Source organism: Dermacentor silvarum, chromosome 3 (genome assembly GCF_013339745.2).
Source record: "Dermacentor silvarum isolate Dsil-2018 chromosome 3, BIME_Dsil_1.4, whole genome shotgun sequence".
Taxonomy (NCBI): domain Eukaryota; kingdom Metazoa; phylum Arthropoda; class Arachnida; order Ixodida; family Ixodidae; genus Dermacentor; species Dermacentor silvarum.
This window is the reverse complement of record NC_051156.1, coordinates 121,172,839-121,193,129: the sequence shown is the minus strand read 5'-3', so window position 1 is coordinate 121,193,129 and position 20,291 is coordinate 121,172,839. Positions and strand designations below refer to the sequence as shown.

Sequence of the window (20,291 nt, the reverse complement as noted above, 5' to 3'; positions counted from 1 at the left end):
ACACCGCCACTATTTGAGAAGGAATCAATTAAACAACACGTCCATTTCAGCTAAAAGAGCCTGCTACTATTGCATGAAATGAGTTCTGAGGTGAAATAATAGCAAACATTTAATTTTGTTGGTTAATGGCTAGGAGGTAGCGGGAGCTCTTTCGTCTTTTTTTTTTTTTTTGTCCCCGTCATACGATACCCTCTAGCTTACCCCACCCTTACGCGAGGAGTAACAATTACATTCAGGCAACTTCGGACCACTCCAAAATACCATTTTCCCTACACAATATGGATACCAATGCGAACTCTGCAAGGAATGGAATAGCACCCTATACGCTATTCGATATGATGTCAGAATGTCCACACGCCCCAACCATACCAACTAACTACCAAGCCTCCATCGAGCCCCAGCTTACCAGCACAAGCTGGTGAACCGGGCAAAGAGGATGGCTCGACGCCAAGGATTCCTGGACTATGGGAGGTCTCCCAGCATACGACGAAAAGAAAACCATCTCCTGAATAAACGTTTATTCATCATCATCCCCGTCAATCGTTGCTGAAACCGTCAAAAGGCGCAACACTTGTCCAATTCTACGTTCGATTGAAGCAGTTTGCTTTTTCTATTGTGGACGGAGCAGCTGCAACTGTGCCTTTTGCGCAAGCTGTTAACAAACGCGCAGGCAGTTACTGAACAGCTATCGCGTTTGCTTTTCGACGCTGCCATAAAGCAAAAAAGAGCGCCAAAAGTTACCAATCCACCAAAAGTATGGCTGCTGTAGATAATTTTTGTCGTAATAATAGCGGTCAGATTAACGGAAAGATGCACAAGAGAAAAACACACACTAAGGTATATAACGCGTGAATCAGTCACTTGAAGTTCTTGTCGAACACCAGTTTCATGATCTCGAGAAGGGCGAAGTTACTGCAGTCGTCATGCAGCACGTTGATTGCACCGAGGCACAGTTCGTTGTATTGAGTCAGTATGCCACGGACCTAGAAAGAGCCCGATAGTGTTAGTTCAATGCTTTAATACATAGAGGATTTTGCGTATTTTTAACCACTCGAAATCTGACGTGGTAGCCCAGTGGCGTTTCGCTGCTCAGCTCTAGCTCATGGGGCGATTCTAGCCGCGGTGACCGCATTTCTTTTGGGGAAAAATACACGCACACTTTCCAGCACTGTGGGGTCTTCCGCAGAACGGGTTTGAGATAAGTGTTCCTGTGTTTCGAGTTGCCGATTCTTTCAGCCTGCCTCTGCCATGTGCTAACCCCCTGGTTAGCTCAGATAGCGAAGCGACCACCCTGGCTTTCCAGGGTTCGATCTCCTCGGTTCTCCGGGATATCTGCGTTACTCCCGGGTCCCATCCCCTAACAAGAACAAACTCTTCACATACGACGCTTACTAGCAGATAAACCCCTATCGGTTTCCATTGAAACCACGTGTTGCAATCAGATATACGAAAATGTCTCATTTCGTAAATTCTTATCCACCGAGCAGGATCCGCACAACTAATTTCTCATGATAGGCACCTAGTACCGAAATGTTGGTGTCATGAGAAGCTCGAACTTTATCAATTTTGAATGAGCATGAGCGATATGCTAATGCTTACTTATGCAAAGCTCAGATTATTTCGCCCTTATTTTATTTTTACCTAAGCAGTACAATGTGACCATATGGTAAGTACCATATGGGCAAATTCTCAGCAGTTATAACAAACTTCTACCGCTCTCATTTTGAAGGCCAGCATCAACAAAGGCCATAATTTGGAGTGGACGCCAGGACTGTATTGTGTTGTAATATGCTATTGGCAGCTGTCACTAGCGTTTGCTTTCTTTTCTTTTTTTGTTAAAATGGTGATTTGGAACAATGTCAGTAACTGAAAATTCCATGTACTTGTTCCACAGCTGGGGCAGGGATGATTAAGTGTTTTCATTGCGAAGTATTATTTGCTTTCATCACGAACTTTGCGCCTGTTGGTGTCATATCTCTAGTGTGACCTCTCAATAAAACGACTGCGGTTGATCGTAGCCATTACACTCCCAGAGCATTAGACAGATGATCTACTCATCATGCCACAGACCCTCGCAATGAATAACTTAACCTTACCACTCCTCTTGTCAGTGCGTACATGTGGTAGTCCACCCTTAAAACGCATCCGATACCAATGACTCGATCACAGTTGATGAAATTTGAACTGCTTAAATATAAGTTTCTAGAAATTCTTACTATTTTATTTCTTGCAAACAAGATGTTTTTTTTTCCTTTCTATGCACTTAGTATTTTCTGCGAAAGACAAAGAAAGTTGTAAAAATATTGAATTCTTACCTTTTCAAACATAGTTTTATTGGTGTCGAAACTGTAGAAGGGTGCGCCCGCGATGTACATTGATATGGCTTTTTTGTCTTGTTTCGCATTGGGCAAATTGCATACCTGGAAGGTTTGTGAAACTTGAGCAAATGGCTTATTTTAAACAGCTGAAGGAAACTTAGCCAAGGCACCATGCAAACATAAAAAAACCGTAAGCTAAAATGTCATTGATAAATGTGCTAGTGCAGATTACTGTTAAATGTGCTAGTGTAAAATGAATCGTCCATTTTATGCAAGTATGCCCATATTCACATTTGCAGGTCACTGTTATCACTGCAGAGCGCCATTACTGCTTCCCTGGAGTGATTACAGGTCATCCAGGTCATGATTCCATAGTCCCGCATTTGCTCCAAGATACCCAGTGCCTGGAATAAATGCTTCGAAGAATACCAATCTATAACGAAAGCATTTACGTTAGACAGCCGCCCTGTATGTTGATGCGCGCTGTTCATACCAGCCATGTGTATTTTCATTTTTTTAGGGGCACAAGCACCGAGTGACTCTTGTTTATTGCGCAGCAATTTCCGGTTAGGTACCGATTTACGGTTCGCCACAGAGGTGGGACGACAAGAAACATTAATAAAATAAAAATATGGTACATATCGATTGCTCTACTCATGGTTGATGATAGATATGGCATCAGAGCACAGGTTTACTATAGTAAAGAGCTAATTAGGTGTACGGAATAATAGGAAACAATTAGCAAAAATCTAATTGTCGTACATCAAACCACACAATTGTACTCTTTAGATACCCACCGCATCAACATAGGTTCCCGTGAAACTACAAGACCAGAAATGACGTCATCAGTGATGTGCCACTTAAACCAGGGGTACCCGCTCATTACTAATTAAAATAAAAACAATCTAATTAGAGCTACATACCACATAACACAGAGTGAATGCCTGCCTAAAACAGCGGAGGTTGACGTCACTCCCTCCTCTCTCGCTTTACCTCTCCCGGCGCGCACCTGCTTCCGTCGCTCGCTCGCACGCGCCAGCTGCGAGCCGGCGTTCGTTACATGTATTCACGTCAGTGGCGGAGGGCCGCGTAAGGTGCGCTTCGTGCGCTAAACTCGGAGGTGCGAGCGAACGGAACTGACGGAATCCGTTCGCTCGCTCTTCCGAGTTCGGTTTCCCGCTCTACACCAGGATACACCAACGTCGTGGTGCGAGTGCCACTCGCACCACGAGTGGTCACTGCCACTCACACCGATGCCACTCGTACCACGAGTGGTATTAAGGCCATTTCTCATTTTTTGAAGACAAGGTCTTAGCTGACTTCAGATGGGTTTGGCGCATCTGGGATCTGGGTATCTTGTAACGGCTACTAGAAAGAAACGGTCGGTTGACTGATTTGCAGAGGTCTATGAGCATTCATCATCAGCAGCAGCAGCCTATATTTATGTCCACTACATGACCAAGGCGATCTGCAATTACCCCTGTCTTGCACTACCTGATTCCAACTTGCACCTACAATTTACTAACTTCATCACCCCTAGTTTTCCGCCATCCTCGACTGCGCTTCCTTTCTCTAGGCACCCGTTCTCTAACCCTAATTGTCCACCGGTTACCTACCATACGCATTACATGGCCTGCCCAGCTCCATAGCACCGGTAGAATGCAATGATTGCACAATTTTCTTTTCAACGACAGTGGTAAGCTGTCGTCAATGCCTGCGGTATGCACTCCAACCACAATTTTATTCTTCTGTAAATTTCCTTATCATTATCAGGTACCCTGTGAGTAAATTGACCTAGATATACATACTCCTTTACAGACTCTCGAGACTGACTGACGACCCTGAATTCTTGTTCCCTTGCCAAGCTACTGAACATTACGTTTGTTTTCTGCATAATGATCATCAACCCCACTCTTACACTTTCTTAGTTAAGGTCCTCAATCATTTGCTGCAATTCGTCCCCAATATTGCTGAATAGGACAATGTCATCTGCAAACCGAAGGTTGCTGAGATATTCGTCGTTGAACCTCACTCCTAAGCCGTCCCAGTCTATGAGCTTGAATACTTCTTCTAAGCATGCAGTGAATAGCATTGGAGGGATGGTGTCTCCTTGCCTGACTCCGTTCTTGATAGGAACTTCCTACTTTTTATTTGGCAGAACCAATGTAGCTGTGGAATCTTTGCAGACATTTCCTAAGATATTCACATATACCTACTGAACTCATTTATTATGCAATGCCTGTATGACTACTGGTATCTCTACTGAATCAAATGCCTTTTCTCATACAATAAAAGCCATATAGAGAGCTTTATTGTACTCCGCAGATTTCTCGATTACCTGATTGATGACATGGATGTGATCCATTATAGACTATCCCTTCCTGAAGCCAGCCTGTTCTCTTGGTTGACTGAAGTGTTGCCTTGATTCTTTCGGAAACTACCTAGGTGAATATTTTATACATTACAGAAAGCAAGCTAATAGGGCCTATAATTTTTCAATTCTCTAACGTCTCCCTTCTTATGGATTAGTATAATGTTGGCATTCTTCCAGTTCTCCGGTAAACTTGACGTCATGAGGCATTGCATGGAAAGGGCCGCAAGCACTTCAAGCATGATATCTCCTCCACCTTCTACTTATTCGATTGTTATTTCATCTTCTCCAGCTGCTTTCCCCAAGCCATGTCTTGCAAGGCCCTTCTAACTTCATCGCTAGATATAGAACTAGCCTGTGTATCATGTTCATCACTACTTCAAATGAAGGCAGCTTGGCTGCTCTGGGAAACTGTACAGGTCAGTTTAGTATTCTAGAAGGAAGGAAAGAGTGGCGAAGGAAAGCCAGGCAGGTTAACCACTTTAGCACAGCCGGTTTGCTACCCTACACATGGGAGCGGCATGGGGGAGAATGAACGGTGGGGAGGAGAGAGAGCACTTAGCACAGCACACACGCCGTCAGTCACAGTCCATCATTCACTGTAACAGCCGCGTGTCCAAGCCCGTGTCATCAAAATTGCTGATAATATTACCCTGCTTATCTTTGAGTGCACACATCTTGCCTTGTCATATGCAAAGTGTTCTTCTCATTGATTTAATGCTAGCGTCCACATTTTACGGCTTCCTCAATCTTTCCCACGTTTTCATTTTGAATATCCCTTACTTTCTTCTTCTTGATCAGTTTTGACAGTTCAGCGAATTATATGTGATCTCTTGAGTTTGCTACTTTCATGCTTTGTCGTTTCTTTATTAAGTCATTTGTTACTTGGGAGAACTTACCTACTGGTTAGCTTGCTACCTTACCTCCCACGTCAATTGCTACTTCTGGGATCAGCCTAGTTACGGTTTCATTACCTTTATGTTATCTTCATCTTTCTGTTCTAGAACTGCATATTTGTTTGCGAGAACCAGCCTGAATTGGTCTGCTTTTACCCTTACTGCGTCTAGATTGGCCTGTTTCTTTTTACTAATTGTACTCTTTCTCTCTTCAAATTGAGATAAATCCTAGACCCCACTAACTTATGGTCACTACACGTTTCCTTACCTAACACTTCTACATCCTGCACAATGCTAGGATCGGCCGAGTGTATGAAATCTAGCTCATTCCTTGTTCCTCCATTAGGGCTTGTTCAGGTCCATTTCCTTTTGCTACGCTTCCTGAAGAAGGTATTCATCATTCGGAACCTATTACTATCCCCAGATTGTACCGAACATCTCTCCTCTAGTGTTCCGAGAATCGATGCCGTTGTTGCCACTTGTTTGTTCATCAGCCTGCTTTTCCCCCTACTTTTGCATTGAAGTCGCCTTGACTACAATATACTGAGTTTGCCTCTTTCTCATCGCTAGTTCAAGACTTTCATAAAACTGTTCTATTTCTTCATCATCGTGGCTGGCGGTTGGAGCGTACGCTTGTACTACCTTCATTTCTGACCTCCTATTCAGCTTGACTGCGACAACTGCTACCCTCTCAATAATGCTATAGAATCCATCAATGTTGCCCGCTATGTCCTTGTGGATTAGATTTCCTACTGCGTATTCTCCCTCATCTGGAAGATCTCTGTAGCAGAGTATGTGGCCTTCAGTCAGCACTGTATAAGCCTCGCCAGGTCTTCTACCTAACTAAGGCTGATAATACTCAGGCAATGAGTGATAATTCCTCAAACAGCACTGCTAAGCTATCCTCACTCGAGAGGGTGCGTGTGTTGAACCTTGTCAGTCAGGTTCATTTTCCAGTGGCGGCCTGTCCGAATCCAAAGATGTTTAGCAACTTCTGCCGCGTCGCAGGTCTGACCGCCGCCTTGGTAAGGTGCTCTGTAGGCGCTGGGGACTGAGGGCCATGGGTTAATTGCAGGGGTCATTAGGGAGGTCGTAACCGAATACTGCACCAGGGAGGCCAATTCCTGTTTTTGTGAGGAAGTGCCTTTGTTAAAGCTTTGAATATTCCTAGCGTTACAAAAATTTGAGGAAGCAACATGGCGGAATCCTCGAAGTCACTACATTTCTCGCCCAGCTTTTCACTAGAGTTAGCATACTGAGTCTGCGTGAGTGTCTGCGTCGCTGTCGCCCTGGGCCCCGCTGCCGCCAAGTACCATGTATACCTTCACTTCCGCACCCTGCGCCAGATAGCGTGGAACGCCCGAGTTCAATAGGGTGCATCGCTGCGCACCCTGCGCGCACACCGCCGTGAAAATCAGTAGGGAAGGCGTGCGCGTGAAGGCATCGTATATGCCGTATAGCCAGGGCCGGTATGTTGTAGCGATGCCTTTCCGGTAATAATGCCTTTGCGTGCTTATCGTGCTTTGTCAGTGGTCGGAGCGACGGTCCGCTCGCGTTATCAATGGGATCAGCTGGCCGTGAGCGGTTGATGATGAGACTAGTATAGAATAAGTCATAAGGCATCGCTACAAAATCGCGGTCCAGTACGCATGGGTGCTGTCATCCTTGAGCGCGCGCGGAAGCGAAAGTGCCGCAGCCGACCTCAGTAATCTCTACTCAGTGGCCGGCTTCGAAGGAGCCCTAGCGAGGCACGGTATCTAAAGTTTGTGCGAACGCTAAGATATACTTATGGCGTTGGGCGGACGCATGTCACGCGCGAAGTAGTCCCGCTACGCTGGCGAAAAGTGGACGCTCGTATTTGGCGCAGTCGGCCTGACCGGCGGCGTTCGGCGTGCTTTGTCACGGCCGGTGCGGCGATACGACATACTGTCTCCCACGCCAAAGCCGCTAGACCAGAGTGCATCGCGCGCTGTCTTGGCTGGTCGGCACAATGTTTGCATACAGTTCGGGTGAGCATGCTGTGCTTGCACCTTCGCCAAACGAAAACGCGCTTATTCGCGGCTCTCTTGTGCGCATGCGCTGGAGCCACAGATGTTCATCGTGCTGCTGCGGGCCGCATTCAACGCGCCGGGGGAAATCTTCGGTGGTCCAGGCGTCGCCGGCATGACTTATCCAAACTTCACCGGTCGCTTCATGGCACATGGAAAACGCCAGACTATAACTTGCCCTGAGGTATTCGTAACGGCAATATGGCTCGGCGTCGAAAGACAACGGTCGACGCTGAAGAGAGAAAACGCAAGCGCGCTGAAGTCGCGCGTGTTCAGGACATGTCAGCCACGCCAAGACGACCGCAGAAGCTCGCGAGGCACGTCTCGCCTAAGTGCGGTGTTCTTATCACACCCGCCAGGTGCCTGGCTGCCCAGACTTGTCATGAGTTCAACGAGCGCTCTTCTAAGTGGCCGGACGGCCAAGGAAACCCAATGGGCACCACCATCAGCGGGCGTGAACTTCGATATGATTAATATACGAATTAATAATAACCATAAAGAAAGAGAAATAAGAGAGACATAATGAACAATTAAGCATCGGATCATTTGAACAACCATCTATGTTGACACTATCTTTTTGGCGTCAACATTAATTACACTTTCCTTTCTGTAATTGTTCCCAAATAGTTATTTACCATGGTTCATTACCTGATTTTAACGCGATATCGTTTAGGGCCCCCTGTCGCAGAAAATCCAGCGTCGGCAACCGGCGTGTGATGGCGGGTGGCTGCGAAAATCATCCAACCACATCGACCACGCAGGCCTTTCACGTGGTACAAGATTTGGTGAACAAAAGTTGAATTTCTCACACGAAAACCCGTCAGAAAAATGGTAAATTCGGCATCGTATTCGCCGTCGGATTGTAATTTGAATGTACGAGAAAACCTAATTCTGCTACGACGAACCTCAAACACAAACCCCTTTTCCAGCATTTCTACCAGACCTGCGCGCGTAGGGGCAATAGCAAACAATAATAAAATAATTAAAAAAAGGTGCTAGGGCCTTTACATTTTATTAGAATACCACTTATACTGCCCCTGGAAAAACGTTTTTCCAGCAATGCATTTCAGTTCAAAAGTGAAGCTGGCTTTAAGGGGATCGGTATAAGCTTCGTCTTTGTAAGCGGGCTTTCCCACGTTCAGAGATGGAGTAAATGAATCCTACTTGCCGTATGCGAACGATGTGATGCGAACAGGTCCCGATAACGCTATCGCGCTCTACTCTTACAGGCAAAGCCTAAGCGTCCTCCAATTCTTATTTGAATTTCTTAATCTATAATTTGTTCTACCAAAGTTGTGGAGAACGTTGAAAAATATGGATTTCAGCTTCTAACGAAACCTAGCTCTTGTGTGCTCCTTTGTTCTGATTTACTAAAAAAATCACCGACGATTACGATATTCCGTAATGCAAAATTTGTCGCAGTTTCCCCCGAGAGGCGAAGCATCAATTGCGATAGCAAATTAGTAGAGAGCTATACGAAGTAAGGACAGCAGTTTTATCAGCTGTATAAACTTGGACATGCAGCAGCGCCAGCGACGCGCAGAACTGTTGTCGACGCCGTCGGCGCTTTATCCGCATTCGCACCGAACGCACGTGGCGTTGGTGACTGTTACCGGTGCCTCTGGGGGCGGCTCGGAGGTTTTCGACGAGATCAGAATGGGGCACTCGTCGAGCAGCGTCGGAAATCTTAACTACCTTCTCGCCTCGCAACGTTTTTATATAAACACGAAATTGCTGCCGCGGCTAAACGTCGCCTGCCCTCCCTCCCTTCCGTCCCCCTACGGCATTTGGCGCCACGGAAGAAGTCGAGTTTGCTCTCTATTACAGTCAGGCGCGTAGCCAGGAGGGGGGGGGGGGGGGGGGGGGGCTGATGGGGCTTCAGTCCCCCCCGAAATTTTTTCGTGCGGGCATGCACCACCGACCAAAACTACTACCGACGCCGGCAATCATTCTGGATTTTGTCTACAATGTCTTTTTCACGCTCGAAAAGACATTTCGGCGCGAACATTGTGAACTGGGGCTGGATTTCGTGACAACGCCCTTGCACCTGGAGTCACGTAACGCAAGGAGCCCCATCCGAGCACAAACTTTCAACCGCTTTTCGATAGCGAGCGGGCGCGTTGCGTCATCTCGCAGCGGCCGCGGAATATACGGAGCGCATGGATTTCAATTACGAAACTTTATGGATATAAAGTTCTCATAAACTTTTGACGCGAAAGGTGCGCTGACATTTCCAAAGGCATGCTTTAAAAAGATTTTCAATTCTAGAACTTTATGGGGTTAATGTTCCTATAAACTTGGGCCAACATGCGCGCACTGGAACGCTTGTGTCCAAGCCGTTCCATAAATGGAAGCGCGCGCTCGCAATCTCCCACACACACGAAAATACTACATATCACCGTGACTGTCAGCTAGCAGCTGATAATTTTCTCCAAACATTTTCAGGAAGCGTGCCCAATGTGATTGATCAGCTGGACCAGAGCAGGCAAAGTAAAATATGAGAAAACAGAAGAAAGTAAATGACCTATTATTGAGATTTTTTTTTTTTTGCGGGCGACAACGTCTGGCTCTCCGTGGCCACAGGGACAGGGGCCCTATGGATTTAAGCAGTGCCCCTGCTGAAAATACAGGCATTTTCAGAGTGCTTCTTCGCATGCGAGCTGATTGTGGAGATACATATCTGAAGAACCATTTGGAAAGTTGCCCCAGTAATGCCTTGTATTTAAGCCCAGACGCACAAAACCAAATTATAGAAATTTGTGGTGACATTATAAAAGAAAGCCTAGATTCAAAAGCAGGCTGCTTCTTCATACTTCCTGACGAAACGCGGCATCACTGGAATCGAACAGCCTACTGGTTCTGCAAGGTACCTAAACAAGTATGCCATCGACATCAAGGGAGTGTTTTAGGTTTTAGCACCGGAATAGATGCCCATATCTCATTGCGACAGCAGGTTCTATGTAAATGTGTAAATACTGCTGCAGCTTCTAGTCACCCTTCCAGTGACCACTGCCAGCGCAGAGAGAATATTTTTTTAACAAGAGTTTACTAAAAAACTACTTGCGCTCTACAATGTCTGTGGAACGCATGGTTAGGCTGGCGCTTCTATACAGCCACAGAGACGTCGGCATCAACGTGTCCGAAGTCATTGACCGCTTCGCTCAACTTTCCCGCCGAGAGAAGTTTGTCCTTTCGATAGCGAAGCAGCAAAAGTCAATGCAAGTAAAAAAGCACTGTTGCTTCAGGTCCATAAGTTCTTAATTATGAAAACGTATGACCGTTCATTCGCTTTTAAAACCGCAGAAATTTTCGTCGTTTATTCTATCAGCATCATGATAACAATTATCACGCGAATACAAAAATTACGAGAATACCGATAACCAATTTTGACCGACCTTGCTCATTGAAAGCCCGGCCCATGGCACGCGGCGTTCGCCAAAAACACACTCGGATATTGGGTAGTTCAACTTACCGCATCATCTGTGGCCTTCGTTTGTCCTTTCATTTTCAGCTACCTGCTTTTATTTCTTTTTTGAAACAAAGGAATACCCTCCTTTAATTTTGGGTGCAGAATAATTGTTGGCGTTGTGCAGGCAGTTAAATTACACATTTTCGTACTGATCTATGCATTATTCCTCTATTATTCTACCCACATGTCGCTGTCGCGACCGCTGCATGGCCCAAGTACATATCACGATTTCTGCGATCATAATTATGTTCTTGCCTAGATCATCTGTCTTTCTGTGCGCAAAGTTTACTATCTGTGACTGAGCAACATGTTTATTTGTCTTCTTTGACGCATTATATACAATGACGTTTGCTTAAATACGTAGATTTATTGGAGACTCATACGTATTTTTAAATATCTTATTGCGAGGTTTTGTGTATACAAGCAGCGAACTTTGTTTCCAGCGACTCTTTTTTTCGCCCTTTAGCGAGTTGTATCTTCGCATTTGTATATTCCATTCTATCTTCGCAATTTCTAATATATAATTTGCAGAACTCCCACATTTTATTTGTACTCACTGCTGCGAGTATTATCTCGGTGTAATTACAATACATGACGAGTTACAGCTGCTCCTGTGCAATCGATTGCAACGAGGGATAGCGTCATTGAGGTTTCTTCCTGGCCGTTGCATATGTAGAAAAATCTAAACAAGGTTATTGAATGACAAAGATTCATCAAAATATTCGTCCTCAACTTATTCATTTCATGGCCTTTACGTTTTTAATATAAGCTGCATGCACTGCTTTGCTGGTTTCGAACTGATATTGACCCTTTTCGCGGCGATCCCGTGGGCGCTGCCATATTTGATCACGTGGTGACGCGTCCATTGCTTGCCTCAACTGCCTCCGCTGCCTCCTTGTTTACAATGGAAGTGTATGACGCCGGCGCGGCTTAGAAAACCTCTGTTTTCGGAGATATCACAGACGGTGACTAGATGGACGACACGAAGGTTTGATCACAGCTTCAGAGAACATGCAAAAGCGCTTTCAGAGCTGATTAAGCTATGTCCAAATGGCATAAGCAGCGTATATGGTGCTTGTTTTAAAAGCGGGGCTAAATATGTATTCCAAGCTGTCCGATTATGAATTCAGTCAGGATTAGTGTGTTTTGCTCTTTGTTCTTTATTCGGCAAATATTTTGAAGCAGTGGCTTGTCAGTTTCTGACTCAGTGAAGTTCCTCGGTGTGGCCACTATCTGATTATTTTCTGCCTAATCACTCGCGGGTGTGCTCAGTTCCGAAACCGATAGATTTGTTCTTGCTGCGCACAAGGCTTGAAACGTAGCTGTTTTGTACATTGTAATACCTTGTAGCAAATATATATTACAGCTAGTAACTTGCTTACTCTTGTGGACCATCACGAAACATTCAGCTTCGACCATTGGTGCGCCATAGGTGTAGTCCGTCATTTATTGTGTGTATACAGTGCGCATATATTCAAGTGTGAGTCCATTCACTTATTCTTGATACGTCGGCGATAGAGTGGGCGTAAGTTCTCCTGCCATTTGGACAGATGTGTATAGATAACGTGCGCGAAACTTATTATGACAGGAAGCGGCGCTACTCCCTTTGTCATTGTTTAACGAGTGGTACTCATTCTTGCCGACGTTCTGGGGATGAAGCCCTTTCTTTGAAGGTTAGCGATACAAGGCTGGCGGATGAGCAAATTTCGGCATCCTCGAGGAAAGCCGTACATCACGAAGTGCCGGTAACACGTTCGGACAGTTGCAGCAGCGGTCCGCGAACTTCCCCATACAGATTCATTCTATTCCTTAACATGCCAGTGACTATTTTTGCAGCCAACTACTGCACACGTCTTCAATCCACATTATTCAATCTAGCATGATTGGAGCACAGTGTGTTAGCGAAAACTCAGTTGCATTTCCGACAGCTGATCGCACAGAAGCAAGGTAGAAGCGGTAATGGTTTCGTATTCGTGCGCGGTCGCTGAGGAGAGGTATGGCGCACCGCCGTGAGCGCCATCTCGTTTCTCTAAAACAAACTGCTCCGCGAAAAGGGTCAATAGTTCTAAAGTTCATGTGACGTTTATATTACTTATTAATTAGACAAAAAAAAACGCGGAAGCATTGATATCAGTTATTTCTGCCACAATTTTTGGGGCATACGAATTTATTCTTTTATGACAACATACATATTTTAATGGACAGTGCATAGCGCTCAATAATTCGTTTGCAGCATCTAATATACAATGGAATTGGCAATGCAGTTATTATTCATGCATTTGATCCCTCGACAAATTCTATAAGGAGGAGGTCGCGCTGCAACCTGAGCCCCCCCCCCCCCCGAACAAAATTTCTGGCTACGCCACTGATTACAGTGTACTAGAAGAGTTGTTCTAGTACACTGTACTCTCTATATAGTGATTGTGAAGGAGGAAACAGACGCTTAATTCTGCAGCCCTTGAGGGAGCACGGCGCAGAACGCGCGTTTGCTCTCCGACGTGTGTTCGCTCCCCGTGAAAGCGCGCGTCCCTCGCGCCCTTTCACTCGCACATACAGCGTCCGGAGCGCGGCGACGATTTCATCGCTGTTGACGTCATACGGAAACTCACGCAACGGCGACGGCTACGACGAAGCCGACGGCAGAAATCCATTTTGGGGTGTCCATATAATTGCTATCGCAATAAAATTTGTGCGCAGCTGTGTACGTGTTTTCATTTCGCGATGTATTGACTGGTGCGGACAATGTGTCTCGTGCAGCACGTTGCACACGGAGTGAGGTGTGGCGCGACGGCCTAGCTAATCGGGATATTGCGAGAGGAAGCGCGTGGGCGATGCGTGGACCTCCACTCATGCAGCGCTTTGTTTCCGTATACAGACGTTGTGCGCTACTCGGGTGCTATCTCGTAACCATCGTCGCAAAGTCCCTCATGCGCGGCAGGGTGCTTTATTAGATGCGAAGCAGCTTATGGCGGGGGCTTTGTCCGTCCTGCGTCCCGCGGCGTCCCACATCCCTACAGCGCATGCGCGTTCCCTCACCCTCTCTCTCTCCTCTAGGAGTCCTCTACTGTACGGAGCGCCGCCCGCGTCCCACACCCCCACAGCGCATGCGCGTACCCTCCCCCTCTCTCTCCTCTCCTACGCTCCCCCATTTCTCTCCTCTAGGAATCCGGAGCGGTGCGCATGACAGGTGGTGCGACAGCTGCATACTCCGCTGGGGGCGCCACGGTAGTGCCGCGGTATGAAAATGACGGAGCGCGCGCGCCTCATTCTCTCTCCTGTGCAGTGCCGCGATGAGCGCTCGGGCCGCTGCCACGAAACCATCTCCCGCTCAAGCTAACCATCTCCCCGCTGCTTCGCATCCACACATGGTTCCCTTTAGTGGGAGATGAAGTAATTTATTCTCGCGGTTTCGCCATACCCTTCTCCGCTTTCCGCGCCGTCGTTCCGCTGCACCATCCTCCTCGCGCCGTCTTGGCTCTCGCTGGTTTTTTTCATTCCCTCGATTGGTCGCTGGTGGACGGCCGCCACTGCAGCCACGCTCTCCGCTTCCTTCTCGTCCATGAGCATCTCGCTCCGGTCCACATCTTTCAGTCCCCATCCCCCTGTGCAGCGCGGTTGAGGTGTCCTCTATTGAGAGACAGTTATCGCGCTGCACTTTAACCCAATCTTTCACCCTTCCAACTATAATCTCCCTCTCGCTCTCATGTCTTGCTGGGCTCGTTCGCTCGGTTACGCCAACGCTCTCCGCAGAAACCGGCGCCCAAGAGCTGCGCTCCAAAAAAAAACTCACCGACGATTACGATACTTCCTAATGCGAAATTTGAGCACCGCTCTATACCTGTTTTCATTTCGCGATATACTGAGGCATCGCACCGATCACCTGCACCGACTGGCAGGGCCACGACGCGCGGCGCTATATATAGACCAGCCACACAGTTGCCGCTTCCCGGCAACTGCAGCTTTTTTAATCGTAATCTCTGCGGGGAAACGCTTGCGGGGAACGCTGTGCGCGAAGGCGAGCTTGCTGTATAGTGCCTAGAATATACTACTTGCTGTTCCTTTCCTTCCCCCGTAAGGCCGCCGCTGCCTCGGATGCGCGGACGTGAGCGCCATCTGGTAATGGTTCAAAAAGGCTTCCTCCGCTTTTCTCCTGATGATAAGTGGTTCTTGAGGGAAAGGGAAAGGTTGACGCTATCTTCTGCAGCCCTTGAGGGAGCACGGCTCAGCTCCTCGCAGTCTCCTGCATTTCTGCTCGCCCTTTCGCCATACTCTGCTCCTCCGCTTTCCGCCTCATGCTTTCACTGCAGCCTCCTGCTCCGCTATCCTCTTCGCGCTCTCTCCGCTATCGCCTTATTTCTTACCCCGCTGCGCTTCGCGTTCGCTCGGTTACGCCGAGAGAGGACGAGGCACGGGGACACACATCGCAGGAACGGGCGCCTAAGAGCTGCTCTTTAACAAGCACAAGTAAACAATGTTAAAGAAAAAAAGCACGTGGCAAAGCATCCGCTTCGAAGTGATTGCAGTAGTCTCAAACGAAAACCTCGCCATCTAGTAGGCGATGCATCTTACGCATGTTCAAATTGCGGACTTGACGTTTGACTAGGCTTGAAGACGCTTCATCTATGATATATGTATTTTTTGCATATGCATTTCTATAAGGGCAGCTTTCACTAGTTGCCAGGCTGAAGAAACAGCGTACCTGGGGGTTGACCAAGGTTTACGAAGTTTTGCTAAGTTTGTGCTGTGTATTGCTATGTTATGCTATGATTTTAACGAAGTTTTGCTATGTAATGCTATTTTATGCCAATACTTTTTAAGGCGACGCAAACGATGTGCTCGGCGCAGAGACGCTGGGCAATGTGCCGGCGTCCCAGTGACGTCATGCTTTTTTTTTTCGCCGCCTACACGGATATGGAAGCTTGGCGATGTACGGGAAGCGGCGGTGCAGCGTGGCGCGGTCGGGCGCAGACATGCCAGTTGGTTGCTAGGCGACGCACAGTGACGTCAGAGGCTCCATAAAGAAGCAGCGGAACTCCTTATGGAGGAAATTGTTGTGGACTACCGTGGTAAGTGCGCGTGCGTGGACGCGCACCCCGCCGAGGCCAGGAATAAATTATTTGCGCGGCTCGTCTGAACGGCAGTTCACATGCTCTGTAATTCATTTTAGGTCTATTACATGTGTTTTCATTTCGCGCGCCGCATTCTCCTACTCGTGAGGGGCTTGCTCGCGAATTCTTTAACAAACAATCTGCTTTATCTTCTATGGACAACTATAGGCTTTATGAATGATGCGCTTGAATGTGTAAATTTGTTGCAGTAAGGATATTTTGCTAACGTTTGTTCTTTAATTGCGTATTTCGGTAAAGAATAGAGCCATTAACGAGCACATCTGTAGTGGACATCAGCACATCGCCACTTGCCCCATGCCCCAATGTTGCGACTATGTATTTTGTCAGTGAAGTGTTTTGGTCACCACTTCCAGGCTATCTTTGTACTATACAGAAGGGAAGACTCTGAGTGAATATTTCAACTGAATTGGATCCACATTGCAAAAGTGTCCCAAGTTATCGTTTTCGAAGAGAACCTCTACGGTATTATTGGGCGATGCGAGCACATAGTTGATTCCGCCCCCTACCTCGAGTTCGATCATCTTCAAAAACACACTTATCGATTGATTTTCAACGTCTTTCATATATCGCACGTAACCCAATTGCACCGTAGCGTGGTTTCTCCGTGTTGCGTCAGTGACAAAAACAGCGGTAACTGAAAGGCCCATAATTTATTTCTTATCACCGTAGCAGCAAACGAAAAATGCAGCCAGAGAATGAGCGAAATTAGCTGTTAACTTTATTTTAAATGCATAAGATGCACGGGAGGACGAAAAGGAATCTTGCTGGGAGCTGGAAGCCGAACCAACTAGTTCCGCTTTACGCACGGTGCTTTCTCTTTTAATGTTGGTTTGCACATTTTATTAAGAGTAACAGTTAACTTCCCGTATGGTTTATCTCGTTTTCTTGCCTGCTTGCTTCAGTAGGTGTAATTTAAGAATGGCCCAGATATACGAGTCTGCTCCGATCAGTGCAACAGCTTTCCTCTTATGGCAACGTAATTGCAGTGGATAGCGAAAGGGCAACTGTAATGTGCGCGGCTTTAAGCGACGATAGACCACATTAGGTGGGTGTAGAATGGATTTCATGCCCGTTTCTCATCTTTAGGGTACCATATGGAACAATCGTTGTGGCCGCATGGAACAGTGTCGAATTAGAACAAACACGTGCGTTGGTATGAGAAAGGTGAAAAAAGTATGAACGTTGACAAAGTGACACAGGAATTAAGCTGAAGCCCGAAGGTGCGCGATTGAATGGCGCACCTTCGATCGAAATGCGTGGTTGCCGCATTTCGGTGGGCGCGAAATGCAAAAACACCCGTGTACCGCCCTTATATTGCCCGTGTATTGGATGCACGTTAAAGAACTCCAAGTGGTCGAAATTATTCTGGAGTCCCCCAGTATACGGCGAGCCGCATAATCATAGCGTGGTTTGGGCACGCAGAACACCATGAATATTTTGTTAATTAAGCTCAATACGATAACTACGTGCACGCAAGCTAAAGTGAATTAAGCGTATTTCGTTACAGGGACTTAGCAAAGTACATGTGCAGAGATAATTGCGTCGAAGAGGGAGCAGTAATTTATAAGCGCCAGGATGAAGAGCTGTCCTCTCTCCTGGTCAAGATTTGTCAATAATTAAATAAAAAGGTACCCATGTGTGAATATATCAGTGTTATATATAGTCTGATGTGCACAAAAACCGTAGTCATGGAGAGCAAAGAAAATTCCTCTTACGGGCGTTTTTCTTCGAATAGAAAAAGCAGAGCGAAGCAAAAGTAACAGTTCCTCAAGAATAACGAGGCTTACTGGAATGGTACATGTGGATCTGGCATGGCATCCATGCCACACGATTAGTATAAGAGCTCATGCAGTTTTTGTTGAATTTTAGGCAGCAAATGGCAGTCCGTAATCTGAAAAATTGTTTCCTCTGAGGAACAAGATCAGTGTGCTAGCCTTCCGCCAGATATATAGCAAACAATTAAACAGTAAAAGGACGCATACCTTTAGTGGAAGCAAACTGCGAGGAAGAACAGTTGTAATAATTTGCCTATGATAATAAGTGTTAGTGTTTCTAAGCCCCCTGAAACAGTGGTACAAGCGATTGAAGAATTCTTGACTGCATGCAAGAAACATAAAGCTAGCAATGCTGTGCCTCTATACATGAAAATAGTCACAATCAATTTGAACACCTACCTCCGTCTGCATGACAGGGGTAACCTGGTCAGCAGGATCTCCAGGCTTGTTGATTTTTCCCGCTGCCGACGTGGACTTTAGCGCCGCCATTGTGAACGCCGCGCAAACCTTAATGTTCGGCATTGCTTTTGACGCTTCGCCCACGGTATGGTTCTGAAAAAGAAAACAATCATCGCTTACCCACAGTTGGGAATCTGCAGACATTGACGTCTTCATTATGGCTCAAGACACTCAGGATTCTTCTGCACTTCGACGCGGTTGCAGAAGTGTGAGAGCCAGCTGATCAAGCTTGTCGCTCTTTGTCCGATTGTCGCCGATGCTACCGCACACGTATTTGTGTTCTTCTGTATGTGCTCGACTTCTATACTTGACAGTGCCAAAATAAAAAGAGACTCTGATCGTTGCAGCAAGCATCGTCGCCCTCGAAGAAAGAAAGCTCGACGCAAACAATATCCTATTTTCCTGTGTGGTATCCTTTATAACAATATCCTGTGTGGTATCCTTTATAAGAACCTGGTAGATTAACATGTAACCCAAATGGTCCCCTGCGATCATTCAGAATCCGACATGAAGATTGCAGATCACGAGTTTTCCAGCTCAAATGCGTGCCTATTTTAAAACGCGCGGTCCTAATCTAGACAGAAACAAGCCAAGTATTTCAATTATTCTGGATTGCATTTAAAAAATGTTAGCTGGAACGAGGATAAGTTACGTCTCCATATTTGGAGAAAACGCAAGTAATTATTAAGGCTGAGTTTTTGAAAATTTTCCTGTGTGCAAAAGTGGTAAGGACAATACCTCACAAGTTTGCCTGGGAGTGGTGAAGTGTTTAAACAGATAATCCCGGCACGAAGAGAGTTAGCCCTGAAAGTGCAGCTTACAAGCTCAGGAAACGAGATGAAAAATGCTTTCGCAAACGTTCGCTTTCATTGGTTGTCCATTTGTATTCCTTCGCAATGCCAGTTATTACATCACACCCTTTTCAGTCTCAAATGTCCATTGCGGGACAAAATAGGTAATAGGATCAATGCAAATGCACCTCGTTTCTGTTTCTTTTTTAAAACGGGCGCAATGACATCTGTGTGACCAGGATTCCGAGAATAGATTCCGAAGCAGGTACTGCTTTTTCTACATTCAGTTGTCAATGTTCCCGGGGTTGTTACAAATAAAATAAGACAATTTTTTTGAATTCTTCATGCCCTGTTTTCTGCCAGGAGAGAAACCACACTTAATGTGTACAAGAACATGCTTGAATTAAGCGGAATAATGCTCAAGATGAGGCTGGTTAAAATTGTTCTAAAGTAAGCTATAGAGGAAAAGTGGCCACCCACAATGTCGACGAAACGGAAACGTTTCATCAGATTCATCAGTAATAGCAGCTGTCAGCTCTTTTATAGCTCCCCCGTGACAGCCCAATGTACCTGAAAGCTAATGGGCAGTTTCGCTTTGTAGTGCAATATCAGCTGAATAATTTCACGCCAGACATTGTGGTTAACAATGCAAACGTGTACTCACGATATGGCGAAAGGGATTTGCCAAGGTTGCGACTTTGAGCTGGTTCAGGCTGTCTTTATTCACGGCAGGCGGCACTACCATTAGCACTGTGAAATATCTCTGCCTGCATCAAAAATCAGAGAAGGGTTATTCGTGAGCTGTCCCACGTTGAGCTGCGGCCGTAAACATATATCAGTTTGCGAGTACTCGATTCATCGGTGCGCTTAAGCTCTCCGATGACGCCCACTTTGTGATAAGAAGTATCACCTCGGAAAAAGTTATCAAAACATTATCAGTGAAGATCCGCAATACGTCAATACATCAAAACCATAATAACATCAGGGGACATTTTCTGCAGTAAGAACAATGCTCGCCTACACAGCTACCTGATA

At 46.3% G+C, this 20,291-nt stretch overlaps 1 protein-coding gene across 1 annotated transcript; it reads right to left on the bottom strand.

Annotated features, from left to right (window-relative positions):
- Positions 1–570: 570 nt before the first annotated feature.
- Positions 571–19,993, bottom strand: LOC125943966 (uncharacterized). Its single transcript, XM_049663597.1, has 4 exons — positions 19,921–19,993; positions 18,406–18,558; positions 2,316–2,420; positions 571–983 (listed from the first exon to the last, which is right to left on the bottom strand). Exons 2-4 carry the CDS (start codon positions 18,526–18,528, stop codon positions 858–860), a joined length of 354 nt encoding a protein of 117 aa, XP_049519554.1. The 5' UTR covers positions 18,529–18,558; positions 19,921–19,993; the 3' UTR covers positions 571–857.
- Between the last annotated feature and the right edge of the window lie 298 nt (positions 19,994–20,291).

Excerpts from the sequence above, each read along its gene's own strand:
- LOC125943966 (XM_049663597.1), bottom strand. The coding sequence starts at position 18,528 with ATGCCGAACATTAAGGTTTGCGCGGCGTTCACAATGGCGGCGCTAAAG. Across the intron at positions 2,421-18,405 it reads CCCCTGTCATGCAGACGGAG|GTATGCAATTTGCCCAATGC; the intron begins GTAGGTGTTCAA and ends CAAACCTTCCAG. Across the intron at positions 984-2,315 it reads ATAAAACTATGTTTGAAAAG|GTCCGTGGCATACTGACTCA; the intron begins GTAAGAATTCAA and ends GGCTCTTTCTAG.